Source organism: Oryctolagus cuniculus, chromosome 14, assembly GCF_964237555.1.
Source record: "Oryctolagus cuniculus chromosome 14, mOryCun1.1, whole genome shotgun sequence".
Taxonomy (NCBI): domain Eukaryota; kingdom Metazoa; phylum Chordata; class Mammalia; order Lagomorpha; family Leporidae; genus Oryctolagus; species Oryctolagus cuniculus.
In genome coordinates, this window is record NC_091445.1 from 5,245,322 (window position 1) to 5,266,537 (window position 21,216).

A 21,216-nucleotide genomic window follows, 5' to 3' on the forward strand; every position below is an offset into this window, starting at 1 on the left:
GAACTCTTGGCTCCTGGTTGAGCCTAGTCCAGCCCTACCCTTTGTGACCATCTAGGGAGTGAACCAGCGGATGGAAGATCTGTCTCTCGATGCCTCTAAAATGAGAAAAATTTTTTTTAAAAAAAAACCCTTTATTTTGAAATAATTACGGGAAACTAAAAGTAGCATCCAGTGTCCTCCGTACCTACCGCCTAGAACGTCGGATCAGCTCAAGGCTTACAGGCAGTCCCCGTTCACTTCCTTGCCTGGATTTACTGCTCTTTCCAACCAATTCAGGTCTGCTGTTGGAGGGAGCAGTTGCAGGCTGATCATTTGGTGCTTTTTCTAGTCTTTCATTCCCACCCTCACGTAATTCTGTTAATGATTTCTTTAAGATTTTATTTATTTAGGAGAAAGACGGAGAGACCTTCAGATGGCCACGTTGGCTGGGGCTGGGCTGGGCCAAAGCCAGGCGCTGCATCCGGGTCTCCCCCGTGGGCGGCCATCTTCCGCTGGTCTCCCCCGTGGGCGGCCTTCATCCGGGTCTCCCCCGGGAGCGGCCATCTTCCGCTGGTCTCCCCCGGGGGCGGCCATCTTCCGCTGGTCTCCCCCGTGGGCGGCCTTCATCCAGGTCTCCCCCAGGAGCGGCCATCTTCCGCTGGTCTCCCCCGGGGGCGGCCTTCATCCGGGTCTCCCCCAGGAGCGGCCATCTTCCGCTGGTCTCCCCGGGGGGCGGCCATCTTCCGCTGGTCTCCCCGGCCCTTAGCAGGGAGCTGACCGGGAAGCGGCGCACCTTCCTCAGGGGGTGCAGGCGCCACAGGCTGTAGCTTCGCCCCTGCTCTCCAGTCACTGCATTTTACGTACCACAGAGGAACCCTTGTAACACCAGGCGTCCTAATTTCCGCCTCCATCTTAAGTTTAAAGCGGGGTGCCCCGCACTACGGCCCTGGCTGGCCACCCCACTTTCACCCCTACTCCTGTGTTCCCCAGACGGCTGCACCTTCCGCTGCCGGTCACAGGGTCCCCGCCGCCAACGCCCCCGTGCCGGAGCACGGCCGGATGGCTCCGGATGCGCACGGCGAAGCAGCCTCGCACCCGGCCGCGTCCAGGGCCCAGCCCCGAGCGCGCCGCCGACAACGTCACCCGCCCGCGCGGCGCGGCGCGGCGCAGTGCGCATGCTCCGACGCGGGCTCCCGCGCCCCGGCCTCCGAGGCAGGGCCGGGGCGCCTCAGGCGGCTGCCCCTCGCCCCGGCTCGGCGCCCGCACCCGCGCCCCGTGGGCCGCGCCCCGCGCTCGCGGCGCCGGGCGCCTCCCTCCGCCCCTTCTCGGCCCCGGCGCCCCGCCCCGCCCCGCGAGGCCGGGCGCCGGGTCAGGGGCCGAGCGGAGCGGGGTGAGTATCCTCGCAGCCAATGGCGGCGGCCGCCCGGCGCCTCGGCTTCCCGCGCGGTCCTCACCCCACTCCGGGGACGGGAGGAAGGGCGGGCGGGAGGCGCGCGGCCCCGAACAGAAGGCCGCGGACGCGGGACTCCGCGCGTGGCCTGCGCGCCCGTGCTGCCCGTGCTGCCCGCTCCCGGGCCGGCGCCGGGAAAGGCTGCGGGCGCCGGGGCCGCCTCCGCGTCCAGCCGTCCCGCCCTGCCGTCCCGCCCCGGCGCGGTGGTCTCCTTTGTGGCCCGAGGCCTTGTCCGTGGGCCGTGCACAGAGGACAGGGCGTCCCCGGGGCTCGGGCCCCAGCGCCCATTAGCTTTGAGGTTCACCAAGAAACCCAGTGGTTAGGGCCAGCAGCCCCCGGCCCTTAGCCTAGGACAGCACGGAAGCGGTACGGGGTGTGCAGAAGTGCCTGCTGGGGGTAAATTTATAGGAAGACCGTGGGAAGTAGGCAAAAGCATGGGGCCTCGCAGCCCAGGCCTGGTGGAGGGAGGGCTCATGACCACAGGGTGCGGGGCCTCGCAGCCGAGGCCTGGTGGAGGGAGGGCTCATGACCACAGGGTGTGGGGCCTGGTGGAGGGAGGGTTCATGACCACAGGGTGCGAGGCCTGGTGGAGGGAGGGCTCGTGACCCCAGGGTGCGGGGCCTCGCAGTCGAGGCCTGGTGGAGGGAGGGCTCGTGACCCCAGGGTGCGAGGCCTGGTGGAGGGAGGGTTCATGACCACAGGGTGCGGTCTTTTTGAGCAACTGAGGCACTGATTGTTAGCAGGAGACGGAAGTAGCCCTGGAGGTGGAGGCTTTGCTGCTTTATGGGGTCTTCTGTATCCTGACCTCGCAGTCACACGTGATTTTCTTCGGGGTTCGTGTTACAGCGTGCCCCGTGATCGCGAGCTCCATAAATCTTGCCCACAGGCTCCTTGTGAGTCATGCTTATCGTAACTCTGAGGGTTTGGCAGTGGCCTGCGCTTGAGTGGCACAAGCTTAACCGTACTTTTCGGGACTGAAGAACATGGGCCCCATGGGGTGCTTAAAGCAGATTCCTCCGCACCACTTCCGGAGGGCAAATGTCAGTGAGAGGAAACTTTACAAAATGAAAACCTGGACCAAAAGATAAATATTGAGAAATTGAAGTTATAGTCCTGCAAATTACGGAATTTCAATATTGTTGATATTTTTCATTGAGGGTACTAGTGGAAACAGTTATAAAGGGGACTCACTGTGGTGTGGAATGGTGTAAGAGGATTTTTCTCTGTCCCCTATTTCTCTTCCCTACCACCTTCTGTTTTGTTTAGGACAAAAGTGAACTGAAATTTTGCCGCATTATCAGACGATCAAATTAGGAATAATGTCTTATGGCTAATTATATGTGGATAGCAGTCTAATCCTTAATAAGTTCCTGAGAACGATAAGTAGCCCCTTAGGAAAAACAAGCAGGGTAAAGCTTCAGTAAGTAGACTGCTTACGACTGGGCTTGATTTATTAAGTCTGTAGACTTGAGATGCGTTTGGGACCTTAGAGGTTGTGTTTGAATCATAAATACAATCAGGAAGCCACAACAGAAACAACCATAGAGATGATCTGTGGAAAGCAGAAACCTTCAGAGGATAAGGAGGCTGGGTATAAAACAATTGAAAAGTAGGGGGATGGAGAGGAAGTCTCACTTGAAGGCATCCTGGTTAGGGAGAGGTTGCTGAGACCTGTGTAGGAGTGTGCTTGGCCCCCCGAGGCTTGAGGTGCCTGGTCATGGATGTTTATGGGATCCAGGAAGGCAGTGTAGTAAGAGTTGAACTTCCAAGTTAGGATTATTTCCTATCACTGTTAAGTCATATCTTTCCCAGAGGATTTTTCAGTCATCTCTTCTGAGCTTGAGGATCTATAATAGTTTCCTATGGCCCGATGTTTGGAGTGGACAGTGCTTTTAGTTTTAGACCGTGTATCAGCTGCTTGCTGCCTCTCACAGTTCAATGACTGGCTGAAATCTAACTCCCATGTGGTGCGCCTTCTGCTTCCTTGGGGCCTTAGTTAAGCTGCACTTACCTGCTGTGTAATTTGCACAAGCTGCTTACCCTCTCTGTCGCAATTTCCTTATTTGTGGAGCAGAAAATCCTAGTAACTTTCCTCCTAGGCTCGCTGTGAGGACTGGAGTTACCACAGTTCTTGGTTCACAGTAAGAGCTCAATACATGCTACTTTAATTATTTTAATCCATACTAATTCCTTAAATAGTGGTTACACAATTTATCATTGTATTGTCTTTTATTCTCTAATGTTCACTCCAGTTTGAATCCTTTCTTACAAATTTTATTGCAAACTGTTGAAAGCAAAGATCTTGTAATATACACTCTTTCCTTTTAAAAAATCCCCGAAAGCTTTCCCAGGATGATTGTGAGGGCTCAGTGTAATGTTTTTTTCTTCCTGTCTTACTAATTTAATTGCCTGTTTTCTATTTTGCATCTTTTTTTAAGATTTATTTGAAAGGCAGAGTTACAGAGTGAGAGGGAGAGCCAGAGAGCCACAAATCTTTTATCTGCTGGTTCAGTCTCCAAATGGCCACAGTGGCCAGCACTGGGCCAAACCTAATATAGGCTGCCAATTTTTTAAAAAACAAGATTTATTTATTTGAAATACAGAGTTACAGACAAAGAGGGATAGACAGAGAAACAGATCTTCTATCAGCTGATTCACTTCCCAAATGGCCACAACAGCTGGGGTTGACCAGGACGAAGCCAGGAGCCTGGAATTCTATCCAAATCTCCCAAGTGGGTGACAGGGGCCCAAGTATCTGCTGCTGCTTCCCCAGGCCTGTTAGCAGGAAGTTGGATCAGAAGTGGAGCAGCCGTGGGATGCTGGTGTCACAGGTGGTGGCTTACCCTGTGCTGCAGTGTCATCCGTGTTGCTCCTGATTTTATTTTGTTTTAAAAGTGTTTGAAACAAATGATAAAATCAATATAGAATAAAGATAAAACAGAATTATGAGAAAATGAAGCTTAACTAGAAAGATGAGATTAGGTGCATTACACTGAAATAGACATGAAAAGTTGAACAGTTGTTAAACATAGGCCACAGACTAAGTTCTAAGCTTCACCATAGTCAAAGCAAAGAAGTAAACATTCCCCTTGCTCAGCAAAAACATCATCTCCAGTGTTATAGTAAGTAATTGGGAGACCATTACCTGAAGAAATTCTGGCATCTTGGATTCCCAGGGAAACAAACCAAAACCCAGTTCTGTGTCAGTGGTCACCTTCTAGGAAAGGAAACCTAGGCTTAACTAATCAGAAAATGCCATCTCATCTAGGACCAGGAATTTTCCACTGGAATGACCCAAGTAAGACCACTGCTCTCCTGTAGCCAGTCAAATCGTTTGTTTGCCTTGCTTCAGCATTGACTCCGTAAGAGTTTTATGGTGTTTTGTTTTGTTTTTAATGTATTTATTTGAGAAGCAGAGTTACAGACAGGGGCAGAGACAAAGGTCTTCCATCCTCTGGTTCATTCCCCAAATGGCTGCCGCGGATGGAGGAAGTTGGGTTGATCCAAAGCCAGGAGCCAGGTCTCCCATGTGGGTACAGGGGCCCAAGGACTTGGGCCATCTTCTACTGCTTTCCCAGGCCATAAGCAGAGAGCTGGATCGGAAATGGAGCAGCCAGGACAGGAACTGGCATCCATATGAGATGCCAGCGCCACAGTCGGAGACAACCTACTATGCCACGGAGCCGGCCCCAGCCTTGTGTTTGGTAGAATGCATACTGCTTGCCTTCTGGAGCTGCCTACTTCATGAATCGTTGCTCAAATAAACTCTTCAAAATGTGCCTTAGTTTACCTTTATTATTTTTATTTTTTGATAGGCAGAGTTAGTGAGAGAGAGAGACAGAGAGTTATAGACAGTGAGAGAGAGACAGAAAGGCCTTCCTTCCGTTGGTTCACTCCCCCAAATGGCTGCCACGGCCGGCGCTGTGCTGATCTGAAGCCAGGAGCTGGGTGCTTTCTCCCAGTCTCCCATGCGGGTACAGGGACCCAAGGACTTGGGCCATCCTCCACTGCCCTCCCAGCGCACAGTAGAGAGCTGGATTGGAAGAGGAGCAACCAGGACTAGTACCTGGTGCCCCAACTGGGACTAGAACTCGGGGTACTGGCACCACAGGCAGAGGATTAGCCAAGTGAGCCACGGCGCCAGCCCCTTAGATTACCTTTTAAAAAAGATTTTTTTTTTTTTTTTGAAAGAAATAGAGACAGACAGGGATCTCACATCTGCTGGTTCACTCCCCAAATGCCCGCATCAGCTGGGGTTGGGCTAGGTCAAACCCAGAAGCCCAGAACTCAGTCTAGGTCTTCTACATTGGTGGCAATTACTCCAGCACTGCCTCCCAGTGCGTGCATTAGCAGGAAGCTAGAGTTGGAAGCAGAGCTTGGACACAAACCTAGGCACTCCTATGGCACTACACAAGACACCCACCCCTAGTTTGTCCTACAACACTTGGAGATAAGTATCTCATGAGTGAAATGCAGATTTTGATTGCAGATTTAGGGAATACTCAAAAGTCCAGGAGTTCCTCAGATTTGGTCAGATCCTACTCTACTCCCCAGTATTTGTCAAGGGACTCTCCTGGCATTTTTATGGACAGTTCTTCCTTGTGTGAGAGATGTCTGAACATTGTAGGATAATTTACCCCCTCTCCCCCCACTTCGTGGGCACTAAATGGCAACAGCAAACTAGAACCCTTGGACTTGGACAACCCAGTATGACCCCATTTGTTTCCAAACACTCCCCTGCAGAGAGGTTAAGCAGGGGAGTGGCCAGCAGGCCACTCCACCCACCCTGTGCTGTATCCACCGCCATTATTTATTTATTTTTTTAGCATGCACTCGGGCCCTGTTTTTGCAGGAGCTCTTCCATTTTTTAGGGGTGTCTTTATCTCCACCTGGTAGACCCTTTTCAACTTTGACAGTTCTTCAAGAGTTAAATTCATGTCTTCCAAACTCCCTTTTCGTGAAATCTCTGGTTTGCCCAGGAAAAATTTGACATTCCTTCCTAGGAAGACAAGTGTAACAAGGACTGAGATCTTGTCTTTGCTGAATGAATAAATGGAAATAATAAGGCACATTTATTTACTGTTTGAACAGAGACTTTGCAGGAAGAAAAACGTACCAGAAACATCTTTTCCATTACAACAGTGTCCAACCATTCACAATTTTTTCTCCCCCTAAGAGAATAATGGTGCTTGGTAGTGTATCTTAAAGACATATTGCTCTATCATCTATATTCAGCAAGCCCCAAGTCTGTGATATTTTGTTGATGTTTTCAGTAGCTTACTTGTTGGATATTTTTGGCCAAGGTCGTACCCCATTAGTTCCCAATTCTGGTATAATTAGCCTATGTGCTGACTGGAGTTTGTTTTACAAGTACCACTATTCAAAGGCAGCAGGAAAATCTGAGCAGGTAAATCAGCTCAAATCACCACCAGTGGCGGATCGATTTCTCTTACATGCTTACAGAGAAGTCTGGTTTTATACGAGAAACGTGATCTTGTGTCCGATCAGATGTCAGAAATCTGCTTCAGTAGGGAAAAGTCCAATTGATGCACAGATGTACAATAAGTTCACTTGTACTTTTTGAGTTTTTCGTTTATTTAATACAACCTTTATTTAAAGTCTACAGTTGTGTCTTGTTGCAGGAAGCAACCAGTTGAGGTAAGCATGGCAGGTTGTAAAAGAATTCACTAGAGCAATCAGAGTGAGCAGGAGGATTTATTGAACACTATGGGGCAGGATAGCCAGAGAGTGTCTGCTACAGAGACTACAACCCAAAGAAGTATACTTGTAACTGTAGTGCCTTGTTAGGGTGAATTTTTCCCAGGATCCAACAAACTTTCCCAGGTAGGTAATTTGCATTTGTATGTGTGCGTGTGTGGGGAGGTGCCCCCCTTAGTTTTGGGGCAATCCTCCACCTGCCTGTTACAGGTGCTAAGATAGGAAGACTAAGATGCGAGTCCCAAGCTTTGTGGGCATTGCTCCCTCGTCATCTGGTGTTCATGGTAGAGAAGATGGCTGAGGCTTCGTTTAATTTTTGTTCCTTCACAGGTAAAATGATTTTTCTGCCTGGATCTTTTTCTTTTTTAAGAAATTCCACTAGGCTATGTGTAGGCAAAAGTTTCTGTCCAACAGTTTTTCTCGGAAACATAATGAATCCTTTTAATTTATAGGTAAATCTTTCAAATCTGTTTTTCCAAGCCAGAAGCATTTTTCAGTTGTACACTTGCTTATGATTGCAGTTCAGAAATGCCAGTTACTTGCAGGTTGGATTTGTGTTCTTTGTCCTTGGCATCAATCAATACGCATTGTTTTCCTCTTAGCCCCTTTTCTTCTGTGTGTTTGGAAAGCGTCTCGCAAGTGTATGCTGAAATACTGATTTGATTTTCCCCCAGCTTCTGTTCTCTGCGGCATCTAATTAATGTCTCTACTGTTATATGTTTGAATTTTCTTCCAGTTTTTTCTTATCCAGTTTCCTTTTTAATCTCAATTTTTTCCCTCCCTCTTCTTTTGCCTTCAGAGGCCTTCTTTGCTTTTCCTTCTTTAGTTGAGAGCATCGTGGAGCAGGTCATTTCTAAGTTGTACCCTGCTTGCCTGTGTAAGCCCAGGACAGAGGTGGCTTTGCCCCTCTTTGCTTAGATAAGAGCTGATCGTGGCCCCTGTGGCTGGGCAAGGTTTTGGTGTACTCCCCTTGACTGGTCAGCGCGAGCAAGCATCCCTCCTCAGACCAGTGCAGAAGGGATCTTCTCGGTGTTAGGTTGGAGAGCAGGTAGGTGAGTCCAGCCAGATTTATGAAGACTACGTCTTCCTCTACACTCCAGAGATGGCTTTCATCCCTGTTGTTTAGTTTTCAGTCCTGTGCCTACAACAGGGAGATTGTCTTTGTGTGATTTGAAAGTTCATAGTTTTTTTGGTGTTAGCATTGAGACAATACTAGTCCAAGGGCAAATCCTTTTCCTGTAGCTACCTGTCACTGGCTACTTCACAGTGTGCAGTGTGCCACGTGGCCTTGCCTTTCCCTTCTGGTCATATGCTTTGTGTGATTGGCACAGAGCTGCCTTGAAAGAGACTGGCGGGTGGAAGCCAGTTCAACTCAGAATTTGTTTTTCTGAGGAAAGTTCAGAGTAGGGGAGAGTGAGGTGCCTTCTTACCTTCTTCCTCAGTGGACCTGCCGCAGAGATCAGAGCTGATTTCACCTGCCAACAGAGAGCCTCATTTCCAGTCTGGAGGAAACTTTGATTTCGTGTGTGTGTGTGTGTGTAAGATTTATTTGATTATTTGAAAGGCAGAGCAATAGGGATATAGGGAGAGGGAGAGAGAATCTTCCATTGGTGGTTCACTCCTCCAATGGCTACAACAGCCAGGTCTGGATCAGGCCAAAGCTGGGAGTCAGAGAGTCCATCCTGGCTCCCTACATGGGTGGCAGGGGCCTAAGCCCTTGGGCCATCTCTGCTGCCTTCCCAGGCGCATTAGCAGGAAGCTGGGCTGGAAGCAGCGTCTGGAACTGGCCCTCTGACGTAGGATGTGGTGTCAGCAGCAGTGGCCCCAGGCTCTCAGTTTTATTGTGGAGGCAGGGAAGGAGAACTGAATCCTGCTGGGCAGCTGTGCCAGACGGAGCTGCCCTCCCCCCTTCTGATGCTTGTCTGCCCTTCATCGGCCTGGGCCATGCCGCTGCGCTCTCCCCAGGCTGCCAAATGCTCTTGAAGTCCAGATCTTTGACAGTCTCAGCAAAATGATCCATTTTTGGTTTCAATTTTTAAGCATCACTCTTCTTCAGAAGTAACCCAGGTACTAATTAAAGGTGCTTATTTTGGGGCCTGTGGAAATCAGAAAATGCATAATCTTTCTGGCCTAGGACTTCAGATTTAAATTTTAACCCCTTTTGCTTCCTTGCTGTGGATGATTGCCCCAGGGCACTGGTGAGTGCTCCAAAGCTCAGGGCTGTGCTGGTGGGGAGCACTGTGCCCAGAAATGCAAATGATGTACCTGGGAATACTTGTTGATCATGGGGAAAGCCCACTCGACCCGTGAAGATACTGCAGTTTGAAGTGTACTTTTTGGCTTGTTCCTGTGCCTGCAATAGTCGGTTTCTGGCTGTCCTGCGCTTCCCTTACATATATTCAGACATCTCACTGTGTTCACGCGAACTGCTATAGAGAATTCTCTCGCAGTCTCCTGAGATACTTGTTCCTAAAAGTTATAGGGCCTCCACCAAAGACACTGCTAGGTATGTGATTAACCTACAGGAATTCAAAGTGGGGCATTTGGCTCAGCGTCCCAGATGGCTCTGATTCCAGTTCTAGCTTCCTGAGAATTCTAGCACATCCTGGGAAGCAGCAGATGACGGCACAAATGCTTGGATCCCTGATACCTATGTGGAAGACCCGGATTGAGTCCCCGGCTCCTGGCTTTGTTCTGACCGAGCCCCGGCTGTTGTAGGCATTCGAGGGGTAAATCAGTGGATAGAAATCTCTGTCTCTGTCTCTCTCCCTCTGAAACTTTACCTTTTAAGTAAATAAAAATAAACATGAAAAAGAATTCACTGGGGCTGATTTAATGAGAAGTTGTATGTGAATAGCAGCAGCATATGCTGCTTCTCAATGTCTAGGCTGACTGTTGTTTGGAAATACTAGTCTCTTTTGATGGGGAAGAAGTATTTTATCTTACTAGGTCTGGTCTCTGCTGAGACAAGTGAAAAAAGATTTTGATTGAAAATTAAAAAAAAACAGCTGTTCAAGCGAGCCGAGTAGATGTATTAACAACTTATTCTTTATGGCATGAGGAGCTCTGACTCATTTCTGTCTTTTGGCTCTAATTGGAAACGAGAGGTTCATTGTGTTCTGTTGTCACCTCTAGTCTGACTTTAGTTAAGATCTCTTGTCTGGAAGCAGGCAGTTCACATACCTACAGGTTTTCATTTGTGAAGTAAGGATTATTTTTGCCATTATTACTTGATAATCTTCAGTTGTGATTTTTCTATTTTTGACTATTTCCATCCATCTCATATTAGGATATTATAAGATTCAAATTTTTGCTTCTAATAAGCCATGAACTTGGTAGAAGACGAAAGTATGACAACTTAAAAAGTGTGTCTAGAAATGTTGATTGGATTGTATTTTCATTTTTTTATAATTAGTTGAAATATTCTTACATAAGCAATGAAACAGTTATTCAGTGCTATTTCAATATGAGTTGTTGTGATGGTTCATATTGAGATGGATATCTTTTTAATACAGTAGATGTTCCTGATTTTGTAATCAAGCTATAAGTGGTTACATCATTGTGTATAACATCCTTTAGCAAAGGCCAGTCTTTGGATAATTTTACAAGTATTCGACCAAATAGCAATTAGAATTTTGATGTTCAAATCTTGCTGATAGCAAATGCTGTTAATTAGGTAAAGTTTGGCTGTTGAGTAAAATTTTATGTTTTAACTAACGTATTCAATAGTTAAGTGAATCTTGTGTAACTGGAGGGCTTAGGGAATGGAGTGTTTTTACTTGTTCAATTTTGTAATTAAGAGTTTGTTTGGAATTTAAAAAAATTCTCAAGTACATTAGTATTTTTTGTGAAAGAGCCAACTTTTCTTTGAGTTACTATCTTTTGCTATGTGTGGTCTGTCGAATAACTGGGGAAGTGATTTCCTTTACTTTTCCGTTTCAGTCTTCTCTACCTATTGTGACTCTGTACCTTCTCCTTCAGTGCTGAGTGATGAAATGTGTTTTACCATCTAGGTATACTTGGTACAGAACTGATATTTTCATAGCAGGTGTCTCTCTTCTTGTGAATTCAAGACTCACCTCAAAATGCCTACTGGACCCCTTCATCTGGGTGTTGTACAGACATTTCCGATTCAGTATGGCTAAAGGAAACCCCTCTGTCTCCCCAAACTGCTGTTCCTCCAGGTTTCACTGTGTCTGTCAGTCCATGCACCACCAGCAGAAGGCAGAAAGCTTGGACTCATTCTTGAGTCTTCGCTTTTCTTTTTCCTGCATGTGCCAAACTCTGTCAGTTGTAATGAGTCTACTATCAAAAGTCTTTTTGAATTCCTTCCTCCTGCCCATATCTGGGCTGTGTCGCATCATTGTGTCTGTCTCTCAGATTACCGTAAGAACCTTTTAACTGACTTCATCCACTCAGGCAAGATTGCAGTCTCTACTGGAAGCCAGACTGCAAATCCCATCAGTTCACTTTCACTTTCAAAACTCTTTTGAGCCCTCAGGCCATAAGGCCTTCAACAGTAGTTCTCCCCGTGCACCTCTCCACCTCTGTTTCATCAAAGGAGAATTCTTCAGATATCAGACTTCCTCTTAGATTCAGAGTTTTGTGCCTTCTGTTACATTAGGCTTTCTCCTTTTGCTTGGTTGGCCCCAGCATTTCCTTTTAGCATTTTGGTGGACGTTACTTTCTCAGTCTGTGTCTGCACTGAGCACCTTTTGTAATCAGAAGCCTGTGTGCAGCCTGGAGCTCTAACCGCCGTCGCTCTATCCTTTGATAGCCAGTGGTCTGGAATCACACACCGTGCTTGATGCTTGCTCTTCCAGGCCTTTTTACCCCAATTCCACTGTGATCTTAGGAGGCATCTATAGGAAAGGAACTTACCCAGACCGTTAACCCACTATTTCCTGTGCTACTACATCCTGTGGAGTACGTTGTTGAAAAGTGCTCCCAGGTCAAGGCGTCGGGTGGCCTGAGTTGACAGTGCTCTGGTTGAGGTGAGCAGCTTGTGTGTTCAGGTTGGGGTGAGCAGTGAGCGCATTGCAGATCAGTCTTCCCACTGGAAGCTTCACACATCAGCGCTTTCATTGACTAGATTCAGAGGAAATTGACTTAAAAAAAAAAAAAAGGTAGAGAAGCCCCTGGAATGGAATCCATCATTTTCTCTGCCCCACAAGACTTAGGGAGTGGAGATCTCCAGCTGCCCTCACCTCCCTGGAGCCAGAGTCAGGTCCCTGCTTCTCTAGCCTCATATGAACAGTCCTGCTCCTTTGAGGCTCATGTGATTCAGTTCTTTCAGCCATTGTGAGTAGGTTTTCTCACGTCCTATCCTTGTCCAGTGGTAGTAGCTGCCTTTAGTACCGTCTTGAGAAGGAATCTAAGCCTCATCTTAGAACCTTCCTGAGCTCCAGTAATACTCACCTCCAAGCTACTTTATATACTCACTTGTGTGACCATAGCCGAGACTCCATCGCTTTCTAAAATCTCATGTTCTTTCCATTGCTTCATCTCCCCCTTTCACTACCGGTCTTAAGACTTTTTGATGTTTTATAGTCCTTGATGTCTCTGTGTTTTCCCAACCCCTTTAGCTTTCCCTTGCATCTTTTCCTTTCTTACATGACCCGAACTGCTGAGCCGTTCTCACTTGCATTTTCTATTCCCTTTTACATGCTAATCCTTCTACCAAAACAGCCCAGCAAAAACTCAGCTCTGGGTCATGCAGGCATCTTCTTCTTCTTCTTCTTTTTTTTTTTTTTAAAGATTTATTTATTTACCTGAAAGTCAGAGTTACATAGAGAAGGAGAGGCAGAGAGAGGTCTTCCATCTGTCAGTCCACTCCCCAGTGGCCGCAACAGTTGGAGCTGTGCCACACTGAAGCCAGGGGCCAGGAGCTTCCTCCAGGTCTCCTACGTGGGTGCAGGGGCCCAAGGACTTGGGCCATCCTCCACTGCTTTCCCAGGCCACAGAGAGCTGGATTGGAAGTGGAGGAGCCGGGACTCGAACTGGCGCCCACATGGGATGCTGGCACTGCAGGCAACGGCCCTACCCGCTATGCCACAGCGCTGGCCCCATGCAGGCATCTTTTGTGCTGGTCTCCACACTTGGAGTACTGAGCACAATGACCACTACCACAACAGCTCCCAGAGCGTGGCACTATACATCCAGGGTCTCCAACCTTGCTGGAGCTTCGGTTTTAATGAGACCTCCATCTGCTTATCCTTGCATTCTGCTCTCTCATTTCCGTCACCAGCAATTCCAGTTCCACACTAGGCTTCTCCCACACTCTGCGTCCACCACCCTCCTGGCTCTCTGCAACTCATCTTGTCCTGCCCTGCACCAGTGTATCCTGTAACTCCCTCTTCCTTAGCAGTGGGTCTTCTTCCAGAGACTTCTCGACCGTTTCGAGGGGTTCTCAGGTGTCTTTCCTTGCAGGAGAATGGGTTTGTATTGTTCGAATGCATCCTTCTGTGCTATTGGTTGCATTCCCTCCCAAGCCCTTTACGTTATTGCTTCATCAGTCACTTTTTCTCTTTGCTGTTTTTAACTTACCCTCTCTCCCACCCCCTTGTCTGGTTTAAGCACCTACTTAAATGGTGCATCTTTTAATGATGGGGATGCTTTCTGAGAAATGTGTTAGGCGATTTCATCATTGTGAACATCATGTAGTGTACTTGCGAGGTAGGAACATAGGCATTAGCCTACATCTGAGAGAGAGACCAAGGAACAAACACATTGGCTTAGGCCTGTACGGGGTCATGCTCATCAATATCACTTGCACATCTTGTCCCACTGGAAGGTGGTCAGGAGCAGCAACATGCATGGAGCTGTCATCCCCTGTGATGCCAAAGCCGCCTTCTGGACGCCTGAAGGAGCTGCCTGGGACTATGTATAGTAACCTTGTTTTTATAAGTAGTGCTCTGTAATGATAAGGTTAGTACAGTCAGTCTGTAAACCAGTAGCATAGTTGTCTGTTGTTAATTGTCCAGCATCCAGACTGCATGTGCTATACTTTTAAACAATGGCAGTGCAGTAGGTGTGTGGACACCAACATCACCACAAACATACAAGCAGTGCGTTCATATGACGATACAATGGCTGTGACATCACTAGGTGATAGGAGTTTTTCAGCCCTATTCTACTGTTGCCAGGCCACCATTTTGTATGTGGTCCATCCTCCACCAAAGCATCGTTGTGTGGCACATGACTCTCAGAGGTCTCTTAAGAAAAACAGTGTCCTGCCTGAAGCCTGTGTGTCCATTCTGTTACTGGTTTGTATCTACTTTCAACCAAACTTTTTGAAAAAGTAGTCAGCAATGTCATCTTCATTTCTTCACTTTGGGTTTTCTCCTTAGCACTCTGCAACATGACTTCTCTCTTCATGCTGCCAACACTGGCCACTAAGGGCCTCATTGACTGCTGTCAAGTTCATGGATATTTTCAGTCCTCTCCTTAGTGAGCCACCTGTGACACTGTTGGATGTCTGTGTGCTATTCTCTGCTCTCTTGAACCCTACACTGGACTCTGTAATACCACCCCTTCTAGGACCACCTCCTCATGGTTGACTCTGTCCTCTGGTTCTCTTGTTGGTTCCTGTTCCTCCACAGCTGGCTTAACTGCTTCTGTTCTGCAGATTTCTCTCCACCTCTGCCCTTCCCTATACACAGAGGTTCTTGACTTTTCCTTATAACCTTTAAACAATCTGTTGAAAATTATGGATTCTCTCCCACAAATAAACAAACAGGCTGATACACAGGAAATGGAGTGTAAAGTGTCAAGAGTCACGGGAAGCCCTGGGAAGAATGTGTTCTCTGTGTTCTAGCTAGGTGATAGGCACCCTCATGCTTTCAGTTGTGTCTTCAGAGAGATGACTCTAACTGTAAGTTTATCTTGGCTTCTCCCCTTCACCCGAGACCCGTGTTCTTTCTTTTTCCTTGCCTGGCTTCAGACCCTCCTGACCTCTGAGGCAGACGCTGCGAACAGCTTCTAACTCTTCTCCCTGCCTCAGGCTGCTGCCCTTCAAATCTGTCCTCCTCCCAGCCCCTTCAGCTTTCAACACAGGTTCTCCATTTCCTACAGAAGTGGTTCCACACCCTTGCAAGGACACCCAAGCCTCTTTTGAGGAACTTCATTGCTCTTTTGTGTCTTTGAGGCCCTTCCCGTCCATTTCTTTCTTTCTTTTTTAAGATTTATTGTATTTATTTGAAAGAGTTACAGAGAGAGGTAGAGACAGAGAGGTCTTCCATCTGCTGGTTCACTCCTCAGATGGCCTCAATGGCCAGGCCTGCGGCGATCTGAAGCCAGGAGCCAGGAGCTTCTTCTGGGTCTTCCCTGCAGGTGCAGGGGCCCAAAGACTTGGGCCATCTTCTACTGCTTTCCCAGGCCACAGCAGAGAGCTGGTTTGGAAGAGGAGCAGCCGGGACTAGAACCGGCGCCCATATGGGATGCTGCTGCCTCAGGCCAGGGCTTTAACCTGGTGCGCCACAGCACTGGCCCCCTTCCCATCCATTTCTACTCCACTAGTGAGGGCAGGTGGGTTTAACTTGAGTGTGATTCCACCATTTTCCCCTCTTCCTAACTTCTGCCTCATGTTCCTGTGACACCAAACTTCTTATTCTCTGCACCCTCATTTGACTTGATTCGCACTGTTCTCCTGGTTTGGAGCACTGTTCCAGCCCCTAGTTTTATCTGATGATGATTTGCCAAGCAAACACTCCTACCTAATTTCAAGATTCACTTCCACTTCCATTCCTTGTGCCTGTTCATACCATCTTGAAGTTCTGTTTCCCAGTGCTGTTGGAACTGATAGTTGAGCAGTTAATTGGAAAAGCTGGAGTTAAAAAAAAAATGCCTACTATAAATATTTAAATTCAACTTAAATACATTCATTTTCCAATTTTTAAGTGATGACCAAGGCATTTTCTTTGGAGTGTGGATACTTGATTGGAATTCATTGTTCATTCTTGATTAAGCTGCACCCAGAATGCACCCTCTAGATTTCTAGTTTTGGTTTAAATGAAAAAAAAAAAAAAAAAAAAAAAAAAAGCAAGCCGCTTATGCAGTGATTTGAGTGCAGAATTCTGGTGTATGACTCACCCCCCCCCCCCAAATCCTTTCAGTAGTGCTGTCCTCTCCTAGTTCTGTAGCAGTTTGTTTTTCTTACAGAGACTCACCTTTATCATGTCTTTTCCAAGGCATTCAATCATAGAAATACCACTTGTCTTTCTTTTTCACTTATATTTTATGGTTTGTTTAATGTTTAATTGAAGTGTATATTTTCTGATATAAGATATGGTTTATGAATTCATTCAACTGCTTGGAGCAGAGAGTTGTGATCAGTAGACATCAATCAGTGTTGTACGGAGGGAGTGGACATTGTGTTAATTTATCTGGCGTGCTGTTGGATGGAAGTTAGTTAAAAGAGTTTCTCCTGTAGTCATTTTCCTCACCTCTCCCCTTTTTAGAGTATGAGCTCTCTCAAAGGTAGGGACTATGTATTTTTTCATTTTTGTTTATCTGATCTTTCCTTCTGCATAGCATCTACTACTAAGTAGATATTCAGCATGTATTTGTGAGATGAATGAACAGATTGTCATGTCGGTTCATGCTACTGCATTGGAATAATCAGAAAGAACACTGGTTTGGGACTCAGCTAGGACAGATGAGTCATTGCCTTGGCACAAAATAGAGGTTTGAACCCTTTTGTTTGTATTCTTGAGCAGATTGCGCTCCCTTTTTTCATTGAGAAATGGGGGTAGCAACCCCCTTAGGACTGTGTGAGGATTAGCTGAGGATGTGAAGTGTCCAGCACAAGGCCTGACATAATGCGTGATAGCCTTGATAATGTTTGTCACCAATGAGGAGAACACGGGAATTCACTTGATCTGACTTATCACGGACAGGATTGCATGGCCTGTGTTTCCTTCCTGCTCCAAAATTCTCATTGCATAAAGAATGCTTCATGTTTTAAACAGATTTGTATAACAAATATAAGTGTATTTCTTGAGATTTCACATTTGTAGATTTGATAAAGTAGGTTAGTAGGTGATGATCAGCTTATACCTTGAAAATAATTTCAGGTTGCAGGACATCATTTGTTGGTAAGTTGAACTTTCTATTAAAGTGTGCAGACTAGCTTAGCTCCACTAGTCAGTGTTAAATTATCAGTGTTAAGAGCCAAGGTAGAGGTGGAGATGGAAGGTCTAAGGAGATTGCTTCCAGGCAAGAAATGAAATAAAATTAAGCTCTTTAGATTAATTTATGAACAGGCCAAACTTTTCACTAAATACAGATCCTACTAAAGTATAACAGCAAGGATTTATACTGTCTTCATTATAAAAAATTATGAATGTAGTTTTGGGGTTTTCATGTTGATCACATTTTTCTTGATGTGTGATTTTAAAAATGAGGATTGGGCACGAAAGATGGAAATGGTACTGAGGCTGTCTTCCATTCTACATCTCCAAATTTGGTATGTTTAAAGAAGTAAGACAATTAGAATTGTTCTCAATGTTTATTCTGGAGCTGAAGCTAATACTGTTTTTATACTGCAGTTATCCTTTGACATGGAACAAGATGAGTTCTTTGGGGAGAAAGCATTCCAGCATTGTTGTGCAGAATTCATCAAACATTCACAACTGATAGGCGACGGATGGGAATGGAGAACGTCTAAGGTAAGGACAGACATTTTTATGTCCTATTTCAATGGGGGGCGTTCTTCCCTGCCCCACCATGTAAAACCTCACTAATTGAAACGGAGGTATGAAAGCTGGTTTGATTTAATAAAAGGTTTAAATTGAAGTGTTTTTGAAACAGATGTCCAGTTTATACTTCAATTCTATATACTTCTTGTTATTAGCTAATGAGGTATTATCTAAAAAGTCTGGAGGTCACCTGCTTAATTTAAAAAGAATGCTTGGCCTATTAACACCTGAATGTAGACAGAGTTTCTGTGGTCTACGTCTACTTGCCTACATTATTTTCTTAGGAAATCACTTTTGTCCAGAGAGAGAAAAAAGATAATGCTGGGATCAGGCTTTAGTCAGACAGCCGTGGACTCCCAGATGCTGAAGGTTGTATTCAGGGAAACTTAGGAATGTATACACATTCCAAAACCTGCTCTCTTTGGGTTCCCTTAAGGCATAATGAGAAAAGCCCAGGCACCCACCTGCTTCCATAGATTCAGTGAATAAAGTTCGATGCCCGGAGTTCCTTAAAATCCTTTCTTAGAGATTATGTTTTTTTCCTCGGCATTTTATCTGATTTTTCAAAAAATATTTATTTGAGAGGTAGAGTTACAGAGAGAGGGAGAGACAGAAAGGTCTTCCATCTGCTGGTTCACTACCCAAATGGCTGCAATGGCTGGAGCTTAGCCAATCTGAAGCCAGGAACCAGGAACTTCTTCTGGGTCTCCCGCATGGGTGTAAGGACCCAAGGACTTGGGCCATCTTCTGAATTCCCAGGCCATAATAGATAGCTGGATCAGAAGAGGAACAGCTGGGACACAGACTGGCACCCGTATGGGATGCTGGGGCACAGGCGGAGGCTTAGCCCACTACACCACAGCACAAGCCCCAGATTCTTAAAAAGTCATGAGTTCTGATTTCTCTGCTGGTTCTGTTTCTTTTATGCGCCGTGAGAAACGTGAACAGTTTTGAACTGGTTCCTGTTACTCAGAACTGGGCCACAGAGATGTCTTGGTTGGGTCCAAATGTCCCCAGGGAGAGAAGCCATGGTGCCCTCTTGGTTGCTTTGCCAATGCAGCTGTGGCAGAGTGGCTCGTGGAGGGTCCAGAGGTGGAGGGCCAACCGTGTGGTAGATTGCAGCCCCACTGTGCGGACGCGTGATGGGCCAGTCTGCAAGGCCTGTGGCAGTCTCCCTGTGCAGGATGATGTGCCTTACTGCTCCTGGGTCCTTTGTACTTCTGCTTGCTGTTGTGTTTGACTTTTCAGTTGACTCATTTCTTCTGTTGTTATTGCTGATATAGAAAAGCTCTGTTGATTTTTACACAGTGCATGGCTGACCGTCCTGTCCCACGTACTCGCTGTGAGTCGCTGGCATTTCCCCTGTCTCTTGAGCCTCAAGGGCACTGTGAGGTCATCTGCAAATGAAACTTTTGCTGTGGTTGTTACCTTCTCTGTGTCTATTATTTTATGCACTGACTGGAAAAATATTAAGTAGTGGTAGTATCAGATTTCCTGTCTTGAGCCTGACTTTAGGTTTTCTGTGCCTTTTGACCTGTAATAATTTGTGTGGCTATTCCTTGGGAATCTTCCCTTTATGCTACTTTTTTTTTTTTTTTTTTTTTTTAATGAGGGGCCAGTGTTGTGGTGGTGTGGGATCAGGCCACTGCTTGGGATGCTTACATCCTGTATCAGAGCACTGGTTTGACTCCCAGCTACTCCACTGCTGATCAAGCTCCCTGCTAATGCACCTGGTCCCCTGCCATCTGTGTGGGAGACCCAGATGGACTTCCTGTATCCTGGTTTTGGCCTTGCTTAGCCCTAGCTGTTGCAGCCATTTGGGGAGTGAACCAGTGCATGGAAGATAGATCTGCGTGTCTCTCTCTCTCTCCTTCTGTCTCTCTCTCGCTTCCTTTTGAACAATAAATGAAGGAATCACTAAAAAAATTAAAAAGGAGAGTTTCTTTTATCTTAAGCTGGAGGGAGGGTGATGAAGTTCCTATAATCATTTGAGAGGCCTCCAAGGGTGAGGAAGGGATTGATTAGAGGGGAGCTGGGACTGTGTATGCCTTTGTCACAGGGTGTAGGCAGGGACTGCAGCAGGTCTTGAGGAGGGAAATTATATCTCTCAGGATTTTTTTCAGTGAAATTTTAAATAAATGTCTCGAACCAGTTTGCAGGATTTGTTTTTGTTGTTGGTCTGTCCCACGAGAGATAGAGCCAAGTATATTGCCTTTTGTTTGCTACTGCTGGCTGCTGACTTAGGAGGGTTCCTTGCTCTTTCTGGAGAGAGTTAGGCCCTGAATTAAAGACAGTTCCTTTTCAGGTGGAAGTGACGCCGTGGATAGTATCAGAACAAAGCAAAATATCCTTCAGAGAGAAGTCTTTCCACCCTAGGGCATGGACTGCAAACTGCAGCATCTGTGGAGACCAGAGTGATAATGTAGGTGGACGAAGCTGCCAGGGATGAACAGGGTGGAGACCACGTCTTGTGGTCTGTGGCTGCCCAGAGAGCTTTGCTCAAAGCCAAGCTGGAAACGCAGGACCGTTTGTTAATAGATCTTTTGACATTTCAAAAGAAGGGCAGAGTTCAGATTTGAGAGGAGAGTTCTCTCAGTGTTTAAATGTTGACAGCTAATTCTAAAAGATGTTTTCCAAACATCAGGAAGACTAAATCAAACACTGTTGACATATGATGTGTGGGTTATGTATGGCCAGTTCTCAATAATGCCCACAACAACTGCTATAGGATCAGTATTGAGCCAGGAGCCTGGCACTCAATCCATATCTACTACATGGATGGCAGGGACCCAACTACTTTGAGCTATTGCTGCATCCCAGGGTCTCCATTAGCAGGAAGCTGGTTGGAATAAGGAACCAGAGCTGGGACTTGAACCCAATACTCTGATATGGGATATGAGTATCTTAACCAGAGTTTTAACTACCAGACTAAGTGCTTGCTCTAAACACAGTCTTTTCCTTTTACATTCTTACTGGGATGTAACTGAAGAATAAATAGTGCTATAAAGAAATCTTAAACATCATTCTTAGTAGTCTGTTAGTATACTATTAGTATTGTATATTTTGCGATTATTTAATGCCTATTTTGCAACAGTGCAAACAAGTACTTAGATTAATGTCATGAGGCAAGATTTAGAGTATAAGAGAAAAGTGATCAATTTAAACCAAAGATGTTAGATAAAAATCTTGTAATATTAACTCTGTATTGGAAGTATCAATAAGAATTCAGGTGATATATTTTTAAGCTTTGTTCATTGAAGTGCCCAGATTGTGATTTATTTTAAGTACCATTCTCCACAAAGAGGAAACAGAGATTTTTGGAGGAATGGCTAATTCTAAGTCTGGGGGAGGAAGTATACAAGGTGAGTCTGA

General features: G+C 46.3%; 1 protein-coding gene across 19 annotated transcripts in view; it reads left to right on the forward strand.

Moving 5' to 3' along the window:
* Nucleotides 1-1,230: 1,230 nt before the first annotated feature.
* ATG10 (autophagy related 10) overlaps nt 1,231-21,216 on the forward strand; it is a 272,261-nt gene continuing 252,275 nt past the window's right edge. For 9 of the 19 annotated variants that reach the window (XM_070056374.1, XM_070056382.1, XM_070056364.1 and 6 more), the window contains exons 1-2: nt 1,231-1,369; nt 17,695-17,814. In XM_070056374.1, coding sequence (XP_069912475.1) covers nt 17,707-17,814 — 108 coding nt within the window. In that variant the 5' untranslated portion in view covers nt 1,231-1,369; nt 17,695-17,706. Of the gene's footprint in view, nt 1,370-14,056; nt 14,413-17,694; nt 17,815-21,216 lie in introns of those variants that run through there. The other 10 variants (XM_070056376.1, XM_070056368.1, XM_070056379.1 and 7 more) reach the window with 10 other exon arrangements.